This window comes from Bombina bombina, chromosome 1 (assembly GCF_027579735.1).
Source record: "Bombina bombina isolate aBomBom1 chromosome 1, aBomBom1.pri, whole genome shotgun sequence".
Lineage (NCBI taxonomy): Eukaryota > Metazoa > Chordata > Amphibia > Anura > Bombinatoridae > Bombina > Bombina bombina.
This window is the reverse complement of record NC_069499.1, coordinates 1096863311-1096875372: the sequence shown is the minus strand read 5'-3', so window position 1 is coordinate 1096875372 and position 12062 is coordinate 1096863311. Positions and strand designations below refer to the sequence as shown.

Below are 12062 nucleotides of genomic sequence, written 5' to 3'. Positions count from 1 at the left end.
TTCAAGAAAGAAATTGTTGTGACACTTACAAATGCTGTACAACAGAAATGGATTGACCAAGATGAGTTTGACTTCCTGAGTTGCACTCACCCCATTCACCCTATACTGTATACTCTGCCTAAAATCCATAAGGATCAGCTTAATCCCCCTGGCAGGCCGATTGTATCCGCCAGGGGCTCGCTGCTACAACCTTTGGCCCAGTATGTGGACGCCATCCTGCAACCTATTGTGAGATATATGGATTCCTACATTAAAGACTCTGGTGACCTCATTAGGATTCTGAATTCTGTGGAAGGTATCACAAGTGAGGACATACTTGTGACAATGGACGTGAGGAGTCTATACACAGTGATCCCGCACGACGAGGGAATAGATGCTATTTCTACAGCACTTGTCAGATACCCCTATGTGGGCCCTCCAATGACCTTTTATTCTTGACATTCTTAACAAGTGTTTGAAACGTAACTATTTTCGTTTTGAGAACATCTTCTACCAGCAATTAACCGGAACGGCGATGGGATCTAACGTAGCCCCGTCCTACGCGAATATCTACATGGAGCAGTATGAAAGCGACACCATGAAGGTATATAACCATGAAATGGTTAAACACTACAGACGGTACATCGACGATGTCTTCCTAATATGGTGTGGCCCTGTTGATTTACTCACTGAATGGGTAACTAAACTTAATGCTCTAACTTGTCCCATCAAGGTCGAACTAAAATTTGACCTAGACCAGAGATTTTCTGGATCTAAGAATCTACAAGAAGGAAGGGAAACTATCTACAACTTTATACACAAAACCCACAGATCGGAATTCTTTACTTTAGGCAACAAGTAACCACCCGCCACATACCAGGAGGGCTATTGTGAAATCCCAAATGATCAGGGTAATGAGGAACAATACTGAGGCAACCAACAGGTTAACCCAAATGGATGAAATGTCCAACAAATTCCTGCAGAGGGGCTACTCACCTGAACTGTTAGAGGAAGTAAGACAAAAATTAATGTCTGAAAACGAACGAACAAACCCTGCTGACAAGAAACCAAGAATGGTTTTTACAACCACCTATAACAAAGGGAAAAAGGTCTTGGCTGATTCTATCAAAAACAGATGGGAAATCCTTGGCACCGACCAAACGCTCCCCTTTAGACACTTGGACCCACCAATCATGGGATACAGACGTGGCAGAAGCCTCAGGGATCTATTGATGCAGACGGACCCCGAGCAAAGCTACACAAAGAAGTGGCTAAAATCCACTAAAACAGGTTGCTTCAGATGCCTGGTGTGCACCACCTGCAGTGGCATGATCCCCTGCAAGGTGTTTCGACACCCACATACCACACAGAAGTACACCATAAGGCACTTTATCACATGCACAACAAGTCACGTTGTATACCTTCTAAGCTGCTGTTGTGGAAAATATTACGTTGGTAAAACATCTGACAACGCACGGATAAGAATGGCAAATCACTGTTCAGCAATTCGTACTGCTTTGGATAAGGGAACAGCAGACCAACCAGTGGCTAGACACTTCCTACAGGCCAAGCATAAGGTAACAGACATACGTTTTATCCTCATTGACCACGTCCCACCGCTACGGCGCGGGGGGGGGGGGGTAATCGGGATAGAATACTCCTGCAGAGGGAGACCAAGTGGATACACAGACTTGACACCCTATACCCGAGGGGACTTAATATGTTCAATGACTGGCACTGTTTCCTATAATATCTGTGTAACCAGCAATGGTCCTTCCTCGGACTGTGCATGATACCTTGCCCTATATGGCAAGGTTTCCTGATTTAGGCAAGAACATACATGGGCCATATCATCAATATCTGTTTGCATAGTGATAGGATGTTTTACTTTTAGGGGGGGGAGAGGGGGGGGGGGGGAAGGGGGGAGAGAGGGGGGGGGGGGGAAGGGGGGAGAGAGGGGGGGGGGGGAAGGGGGGAGAGAGGGGGGGGGAAGGGGGGAGAGGGGGGGGGGGAAGGGGGGGAGAGAGGGGGGGGGGGGAAGGGGGGAGAGAGGGGGGGGGAAGGGGGAGAGAGGGGGGGGGAGGGGGGGGGAAGGGGGGAGAGAGGGGGGGAAGGGGGAGAGGGGGGGGGAAGGGGGGAGAGAGGGGGGGGGAGGGGGGGGGGGAGGGGGGAGAGAGGGGGGGGAGGGGGGAGAGGGGGGGGGAAGGGGGGAGAGGGGGAGAGAGGGGGGAGGGGGGAGAGGGGGGGGGGAAGGGGGGAGAGAGGGGGGAGGGGGGGGAGAGGGGGGGGGGGAGAGAGGGGAGAGGGGGGGGAAGGGGGGGGGAGAGGGGGGGGGGAAAGAGGGAGGGGGGGGGGGGGAAAGAGGGAGGGGGGGGGGGGGGAAAGAGGGAGGGGGGGGGGGAAAGAGGGAGGGGGGGGGGGGGAAAGAGGGAGGGGGGGGGGGGGGGGGGAAAGAGGGAGGGGGGGGGGAAAGAGGGAGGGGGGGGGGGGGGGGGGAAAGAGGGGGGGGGGGGGGGGGGGGGGGGAAAGAGGGGGGGGGGGGGGGGGGGGGGGGGGGGGGGGGGGGGGGGGGGGGGGGGAAAGAGGGAGGGGGGGGGGGAAAGAGGGAGGGGGGGGGGAAAGAGGGAGGGGGGGGGGAAAGAGGGAGGGGGGGGGAAAGAGAGAGGGAGGGGGGGGGGAAAGGGAGAGGGAGGGGAGGGGGGAAAGGGAGAGGGAGGGAGGGGGGGAAAGGGAGAGGGAGGGAGGGGGGAAAGGGAGAGGGAGGGAGGGGGGAAAGGGAGAGGGAGGGAGGGGGGGGGGAAAGGGAGAGGGAGGGAGGGGGGAAAGAGGGAGGAGGGGGGGGGGAAAGAGGGAGAGGGGGGGGGGGAAAGAGGGAGGGGGGGGGGGGGAAAGAGGGAGGGGGGGGGGGGGAAAGAGGGAGGGGGGGGGGGGGGAAAGAGGGAGGGGGGGGAAAGAGGGAGGGGGGGGAAAGAGGGAGGGGGGGGGGGGGGAAGAGGGAGGGGGGGGGGGGGGAAGAGGGAGGGGGGGGGGGGGAAGGGGGAGGGGGGGGGGGGAAAGAGGGAGGGGGGGGGGGGAAAGAGGGAGGGGGGGGGGGGGAAGAGGGAGGGGGGGGGGGGGGAAGAGGGAGGGGGGGGGGGGGGAAGAGGGAGGGGGGGGGGAGGAAGAGGGAGGGAGGGGGGGGAAAGAGGGAGGGAGGGGGGGGAAAGAGGGAGGGAGGGGGGGGGAAGAGGGAGGGAGGGGGGGGGAAAGAGGGAGGGGGGGGGGGAAAGAGGGAGGGGGGGGGGGAAAGAGGGAGGGGGGGGAAAGAGGGAGGGGGGGGAAAGAGGGAGGGGGGGGGGGGGGAAAGAGGGAGGGGGGGGGGGAAAGAGGGAGGGAGGGGGGGGGGGGAAAGAGGGAGGGAGGGGGGGGGGGAAGAGGGAGGGAGGGGGGGGGAAAGAGGGAGGGGGGGGGGGGAAAGAGGGAGGGGGGGGGGGAAAGAGGGGAGGGGGGGGAAAGAGGGGAGGGGGGGGGGAAGAGGGGAGGGGGGGGGGGAAAGAGGGGGGGAGAAGAGAGAGGGGGGGGGGGAGAAGAGAGAGGGGGGGGGGGAGAAGAGAGAGGGGGGGGGAGAAGAGAGAGGGGGGGGGAGAAGAGAGAGGGGGGGGGGAGAAGAGAGAGGGGGGGAAAGAGAGAGGGGGAGGAAGAGAGAGGGGAGGGGGGGGGAAGAGGGGAGGGGGGGGGAAGAGGGAGGGGGGGGGGGGAAGAGGGAGGGGGGGGGGGGGAAGAGGGAGGGGGGGGGGAGAAGAGAGAGGGGGGGGGGAGAAGAGAGAGAGGGGAGGGAGAAGAGAGAGGGGGGGAGAAGAGAGAGGGGGGGAAAGAGAGAGGGGGAGGAAGAGAGAGGGGAGGGGGGGGGAAGAGGGGAGGGGGGGGGAAGAGGGAGGGGGGGGAGAGAGGGGGGGGGGGGAGAAAGAGAGAGGGGGGGGGAGAAAGAGAGGGGGGGGGAGAAAGAGGGGGGGGGGAGAAAGAGAGGGGGAGAAAGAGGGGGGGGGGAGAAAGAGAGAGGGAGGGGGGGGAGAGAGGGGGGGGGGGGAGAGAAAGAGAGAGGGGGGGGGGGGAGAAAGAGAGAGGGGGGGGGGGGAGAAAGAGAGAGGGGGGGGGGGGGAGAAAGAGAGAGGGGGGGGGGGGAGAAAGAGAGAGGGGGGGGGGGAGAAAGAGAGAGGGGGGGGGGGGAGAAAGAGAGAGGGGGGGGGGGGAGAAAGAGAGAGGGGGGGGGGGGGGAGAAAGAGAGAGGGGGGGGGGGGGAGAGAGAGAGAGGGGGGGGGGGGGAGAAAGAGAGAGGGGGGGGGGGGGGAGAAAGAGAGAGGGGGGGGGGGGGGAGAAAGAGAGAGGGGGGGGGGGGGAGAAAGAGAGAGGGGGGGGGGGGGAGAAAGAGAGAGGGGGGGGGGGGGAGAAAGAGAGAGGGGGGGGGGGGGAGAAAGAGAGAGGGGGGGGGGGGGAGAGGGGGGAGAAGAGAGAGGGGGGGGGGGAGAAAGAGAGAGGGGGGGGGGAGAAAGAGAGAGGGGAGGGGGGGGGAGAAAGAGAGAGGGGAGGGGGGGGGGAAAGAGAGAGGGGAGGGGGGGGAGAAAGAGAGAGGGGAGGGGGGGGAGAAAGAGAGAGGGGAGGGGGGGGGAAAAGAGAGAGGGGAGGGGGGGGGGAAAGAGAGAGGGGGGGGGAAGAGAGAGGGGGGGGAAAGAGAGGGAGGGGGGGGAAAGAGAGAGGGGGGGGGGGAAAGAGAGAGGGGGGGGGGGAAGAGAGAGGGGGGGGAAAGAGAGAGGGGGGAAGAGAGAGGGGGGAAGAGAGAGGGGGGGGAGAGAGAGGGGGGGAAGAGAGAGGGGGGAAGAGAGAGGGGGGGAAGAGAGAGGGGGGAAGAGAGAGGGGGGGAAGAGAGAGGGGGGGAAGAGAGAGGGGGGAGGAAGAGAGAGGGGGGGAGGAAGAGAGAGGGGAGGGGGGGGGAAAGAGAGAGGGGGGGAGGAAGAGAGAGGGGAGGGGGGAGGAAGAGAGAGGGGAGGGGGGGGGAAAGAGAGAGGGGGGGAGGAAGAGAGAGGGGGGGGAAAGAGAGGGGGGGGGAGAAGAGAGAGGGGGGGAGAAGAGAGAGGGGGGGGGGGAGAAGAGAGAGCGGGGGGGGAAGAGAGAGGGGGGGAAAGAGAGAGGGGGAGGAAGAGAGAGGGGAGGGGGGGGAAGAGAGAGGGGAGGGGGGGGGAAGAGAGAGGGGAGGGGGGGGAAGAGAGAGGGGAGGGGGGGGAAGAGAGAGGGGGGGGAAAGAGAGAGGGGGGGGGAAAGAGAGAGGGGGGGGGGAGAGAGAGGGGAGGGAGAGGGGAGGGGGGGGGAAGAGAGAGGGGAGGGGGGGGGGAAGAGAGAGGGGAGGGGGGGGGAAAGAGAGAGGGGAGGGGGGGGGAAGAGAGAGGGGAGGGGGGGGGAAAGAGGGAGGGGAGGGGGGGGGGAGAAGAGAGAGGGAGGGGGGGGGAAAGAGGGTGGGGAGGGGGGGGGGAGAAAGAGAGAGGGGGGGGGGAAGAGGGAGGGGAGAAAGAGAGAGGGGGGGGGGAGGGGAGAAAGAGAGAGGGGAGGGGGGGAAAGGGAGAGGGGAGCTTGTAGAGTTAATTTTAGCTTTAGTGTAGTGTAGTAGACAACCCAAAGTATTGATCTAGACCCATTTTGGTATATTTAATGCCACCATTTCACCGCCAAATGCGATCAAATTTTAAAAACCGTAAATTTTTTCGCAATTTTAGGTTTCTCACTGAAATTATTTACAAACAGCTTGTGCAATTATGGCACAAATGGTTGTTAATGCTTCTCTGGGATCCCCTTTGTTCAGAAATAGCAGACATATATGGTTTTGGCGATGCTTTTTGGTAATTAGAAGGCTGCTAAATGCCGCTGCACATCACACGTGTATTATGTCTAGCAGTGAAGGGGTTAATTAGGGATCTTGTAGGGAACTTGCAGGGTTAATGTTAGCTTTAGTGTAGAGATCAGCCTCCCACCTAACACAGCAGACCCCCTGATCCCTCCCAAACAGCTCTCTTCCCTCCCCCACCCCACAATTGTCCCCGCCATCTTAAGTACTGGCAGAAAGTCTGCCAGTACTAAAATAAAAGGTATCTTTTTTTTTTTCTTTTTTTTTTTTTTTTAGCATATTTACATATGCTGCTGTGTAGAATACCCCTTAGCCCCAAACCTCCCTGATCCCCCCCAAACAGCTCTCTAACCCTCCCCTTCTACATTATTGGGAGCCATCTTGGGTACTGGCAGCTGTCTGCCAGTACCCAGTTTACAAAAAAATATATATTTTTTTATTTTTTTCCCCACTTTTCTGTAGTGTAGCTTCCCCCCTCCAAAGAATAAAACCCCCACCCCCTCCCAGATCACTTCGATTGTTTAAAATAAATTTTTATTCCCCCTCTCTGCCTCTATATTTTAACAAACTGTTCCATAGTGTAATGGTTCCCACCCGCTCCCTCCCCGTGCACGCGCCCGCCCGCCTCCCTGCGTGCACGTGCGCGCGTCCGTGCGCGCCCGCCCACGATCCCGCCCACCGCTGCATTACGACATGCACCGATGGCCGCCCACCCGCCTCCCACGTCGGCTCCCACCCACCAACGATTGCGGGCCATCGATGTCCGGTGCAGAGAGGGCCACAGAGTGGCTCTCTCTGCATCGGATGGGGTAAAATGTTATTGCAGTGATGCCTCGATATCGAGGCATCACTGCAATAACCGGAAAGCGGCTGGAAGCGATCAGGATCGCTTCCAGCCGCTTTCAACCCCAACGTCGTACAGGGTACGTCGCTGGTCTTTAAAGACCAGGTTGTGTGCGACGTACCCTGTACGACGCGTGTCGTTAAGGGGTTAAAGTCCAAAACAGGCACTTCACAATTTTTTTTTTTTTTTATCCACTTACACTGTTTACAGAACGTGACTTCATCAGTACTTGATGTATCTTTTACTTTTGTGTTTAACCTATTTACAGTTCTGTGGCAAGTAGTGCAAAAATAACATGCTCTAATGAATTCGAAAATGGGATCATTTAATCTTTGTACTACAGTTTCCCTTTAGTATATTTATACTTTACAACAAAGGGAAATTGTAACTTAAAAGGGGTGTCGAAATACAATTTCAAAAAATACACTGAATACCTAGTTGTTTCTTATATAGATACAACTGCTATGGGATAATAAAATCAGGGAGGGAAAATTGTTTGCCATGGTGATTGTCCATATATGTCAGGAAGGCCAGCGGTTTTGAAGTATAAAAAAATGAAAAGAAGAATACACACGATGTTGGTTCATATATTTATTTATTTATTTTTTTTTAATCAGGCAAAAGTTGGGTGTTTATTGTTCTTCACCTCTAGTTAAGTACAGAACAGATAAAAAGCTATTTATTTTTTTATTTTTTTTTTAAAATCACTCCTTTTTTATATTATTACTAATGGCAGCAACAAAGTCAACTTAATTTTTATAATCATAGTATTATTTTGCTCTAAACCGTTTGCTTATCTGTGGAACTAAAATGTTTTACTTCTACTTTTTGTGTTTCTGTTGTCAGATCTTAGCATAGATGCAATGGATGTAGCCGGGGAACAGCAGCTTGATGTAGAGCACAATTTGTACAAGCGGCGCTTAGATAAAGATGGAAATCCAGTCACTTCAGAGGCAGAAAAACATGGTAATAATAGAGACAATGTTATTTTTATTTTTTTTATTTGATGGCAGACTGGTATATGATTATGTACAGATTCAGCTGGGTATTAACTAGAAGGGGTTATCTTGATATACAGTATCCTGCATAAGTGAGTAAATTTTGTAAATATTTTATTACATCTTTTCATGTGACAACACTGAAGAAATGACACTTTGCTACAATGTAAAGTAGTGAGTGTACAGCCTGTGTAACAGTGTAAATTTGCTGTCCCCTCAAATAGCTCAACACACAGCCACTAATGTCTAAACCGTTGACAATAAAAGTGAGTACACCCCTAAGTGGAAATGTCCAAATTTGGGCCCAAAGTGTCAATATTTTTGTGTGGTCTTGCCCACCGTTCTGCAGCTCAGTTTCAAGGTCTTGGCAATCTTCTTATAGCCTATGCCATCTTTATGTGAAGCAAAAATTCTTTTTTTTTTTTAGATCCTCAGAGAGTTCTTTGCCATGAGGTGCCATGTTGAACTTCCAGTAACCAGTATCACAGTGTGAGAGCGATAACACCAAATTTAACACACCTGCTCCACATTCACAACTGAGACCTTGTTACACTAACGAGTCACATGACACCGGGGAGGGAAAATAGCTAATTGGGCCCAATATGGACATTTCCACTTAGGGGTTTACTCACTTTTGTTGCCAACGGTTTAGACATTAATGGCTGTGTGTTGAGTTATTTTGAGGGGACAGGACATTTACACTGTTATACAGGCTGTACAATCACTACTTTACATTGTAGCAAAGTGTCATTTCTTCAGTGTTGTCACATGAAAAGATATAATTAAATGTTTACAAAAATGTGAGGGGTGTACTCACTTTTGTGAGATACTGTAAAAGAAAGAAAGGGGTTCAGTTCTGTAGACAGTGCTTATAGATTGTACGATACATACATGAACTGGAATTTCTCAGCCCACTAAGCAATGCCTTGTTACATTGGAGCAAACAAACTGTGTACATGATACCTCATGTAAATTAACACTTTAAAAATTACAATCTCAAATGAATACCCCTTGTACATTACTTTGCTATGGAAATCTTGGGATATTCTCAGTGTTATGTACTATTCAATGTGTTTGCATAGTAACACAACAATGATGATGTTTCCTGCATACTTTAGACCACAGCTTGGCAAATCCTTTAGCCAGGAAGCCATGGCAACTACAATTCTAGTTCTAACCCCTATTTGTATTTTTCTTCTTACATCCCTATATGAAATCATTGTATGTGTATGAAAATGAGTGACCAGCTCTTAAATGTTCAATAAATTAGCTCATGACGTAGAGATACTTTATGGGTGATATCATTTAATGGCTCTAATATTTGCTGACCTTTCAAGAAGTGCATAAGAAGACTTTTTTTTTTTTTAATTGAAGCGGATACAACGTATAATATTTCTACTTCATGCTTATCATAGCAGATTCTTGCTAGTGTGCTTTTACAGTCTTACCGCTGAGTTCTAGTGAAACTGCATCTTTACATGTGAATTTTTTACTCTATTTTCTACAGATTTAGGACAAACAGAAGAACATATAGTATTTGATCCAAAATCCTTAGATCCTAATCGATGTGAAAGCTGCTACGGAGCAGAGACTGATGATTTCCGGTAAGTGTGTGCCAATAAAATATGATTGTTATGATTGAGTTTTACAATTTATACTAATCCACATCAAGAATTTTCTGGTCCTTTTTTATTTCAGAATGTGAAGCAATGTTTCACTGGTTCTCCTGCCTATGGACATGTAGATCATGCTACATTGTTTTTTTTTTTTTTTAGGTTTTTATGTAAAAATGATTGATTTGTTACAGGTGTTGTAATACTTGTGATGATGTGCGAGAGGCCTACCGCAGAAGGGGATGGGCGTTTAAAACTCCAGATTCAATAGAACAGTGTAAAAGGGAAGGATTCAGCGAAAAGATGCAAGAGCAAAAGAATGAGGGCTGTGAGGTGTATGGGTTTTTAGAAGTTAACAAGGTAACTATCCTGCACTGTACGTTTACATTCTACCAGTTGTGACTTTTAAATCCCCTCCTAATAATGCTGCTTATACTTAGGGAAATTTGGAAATGCAATGTAGAGTGGAGTCAGCACAGGGGCAAGCTTCAAAAAGTGCCTTTCTTAAATCACAATATTGTTTATACTCTGATGCACTAGTAGTGAGCATATATGTAAACCCGTATAACCAATAGATACATCCATGATGCTCTAATGGGTAGTTAGAAAGCTCTGATTTTCTTTTATGGTAATGAAAAAGTATCACTAAATTTTTGATTGAAGGGACCTTTGCAAATTACATGCATTTAAGAGAAAATAAACAGCAGTTAAATATGCGAAAATAGATTTTGAATGAAAAAGGTTAAAGCTGTCACTTGCTGAATAAGTAGTGCTCATGCAACTCTATCTTGGAACATCTATTTTTTTTTTTCTTCAAAAAGAAAAGCAGAAACGTGCTGTATGTGTTAATCTAAGGCCCAATATTAGAGTCCCCAAGATATGCGTGTATATAAAAAAAAATTACAACGAATAATAGCAAGGAAAATTGCTTTTCTGACTGAAATTCTGTAGATTATAGTTAAAGGACCACACAATGCAGTAGAATTGTATAATAAAGACAATGATCATTAATACCTACTCTGAATTTCAAATAAGCAGCAGAAAATTTTTTTCTCACATTTTCTGCCCCCCCTGTATCATGTGACAGACATTAGCCAATCACAGACTATATATACCCTGTGAGCTTGTGCACAAGCTCAGTAGGAGCTTGTTCCCCAGAAAATGTGTATATAGAGACTGCAAAATTTGAAAATGGAAGTAAATTGGAAAGTGTGTAAAAACTGCATGCTCTTTCCTGTGTCACTTTAACTGATGCGGTCTGTGATTTAAACACAACTTTAGTATTAAGAAGCCAATAACAATTTTTTTTTTCTATCCAATATAGGTTGCTGGAAACTTCCACTTTGCACCTGGGAAAAGCTTCCAGCAATCTCACGTACATGGTAAATAGTCCTTCATGGTTATTTGAAGCATTTCATTAAAAGTCATACATTTTAGCCTTTCTAAAAAAAGTTAGATGTAAAGTGCCAACTTACATTCTCTGAGAGTTGCTGATCTAGGTTTACTCAATACAATATTGTGTTAAAGGAGTGTGGAAGTGATGCATTGTATGTTTTTATTCTCTTGGGGCTTTAAAAGTTTTAATTAAAGCAGCTTTTGGTGTTTTACAGCCTCACGTTTATATTTTCAGATAGTTTCAAAATAAAACCTACTTTTAAATATAATATTTAAAATATATATATATATATATATATTTACACTTCCATATGCTTAACAGAAATATTTTGCTTTTAATTTCCCTTTAACTATGATGCATCTTTTCCATGTCCCTTTAACTGTTGGCTAGTGTATGGTTTCCTGTTGATTTAGCTACACTCTGCATGTCACTGTCCTTAAGTCTTGCCTTGTAGTACTGGATTTGTCATTTAACTTTTCTGATAAGTATTTTAACCATTTGTGCTACTCCTTTGTGTTGCAGTGTATGTTCTGCTTGTACTGTGCCTTATATCAGTGGCCCTTCTAGTAGTAATATATGTCACAGTTACTGTCCCCGATAGCTGTGTAGCCATGTTCCTGTAGTAATGTATTTGTCACAGGTTATGTTCTGGTCCTTTCCCTGAGCGCAAGTTTTATTCCTACACATTCTCTTCTTCAGAACTATGCTATGTCCTCTCCTTTGCACTGTATGTATACCCGTTACTGTACCTCAAAGCCAGTTAGATCCCCCTATGTAGCTAAGTACTTTTCATTAGTTAATGTCCCTAAAACTGTATCCTGGCTCCTCTCGTATAGGAATTTATGTATGACAGTTATACAGTTATCACTCCTTTTGTAAAACTGTAAATATGACAGCTGTAAGCATGGTTCCTGCCAATAAACCAGAGTATGAGAGAGAATTCAGTGTTTTTACTAAACTTTCATCCGCTTCATTATCATCATCATTGCACTTCAAAAACTAGTACTAAATTACCTTTTTCATACCTCAGTGTCTATCAAAAGAATGATAATAAGCAGCAACACTGGTTTAAAGATACATTGCAGTGCAAAAATAACAGGTTATAATGTATTACAGCATGCCATTTTTTGCAGTACTCATCGTGGATTGTGTTTAACCCCCCACAAAGGTGTTAGACATAAATTCTTGCTCAGAACCCTCTGTGTAGGTTATCCACACTGAGTGGTGCAGAAATGACATGCTCTAATGGAGCCATGTCCCTTTAAGTAAAATCTTGGTGGTGGTCATAATCTCCCTTTGCTACTGGGAATTTCAGACAAAAACCGTGACCAAACCCTGAACTTTTAGCATTTTTTCTATC

General features: G+C 49.4%; 1 protein-coding gene across 1 annotated transcript in view; it reads left to right on the top strand.

The window, feature by feature from the left end:
• The window catches only part of ERGIC3 (ERGIC and golgi 3), a 112012-nt gene that overhangs the window by 24817 nt on the left and 75133 nt on the right, over positions 1-12062 (top strand). The window contains exons 4-7 of the mRNA XM_053694993.1: positions 7542-7661; positions 9201-9297; positions 9501-9666; positions 10631-10688. Of these exons, the coding sequence (XP_053550968.1) occupies positions 7542-7661; positions 9201-9297; positions 9501-9666; positions 10631-10688 (441 nt within the window). The remainder of the gene's footprint in view (positions 1-7541; positions 7662-9200; positions 9298-9500; positions 9667-10630; positions 10689-12062) is intronic.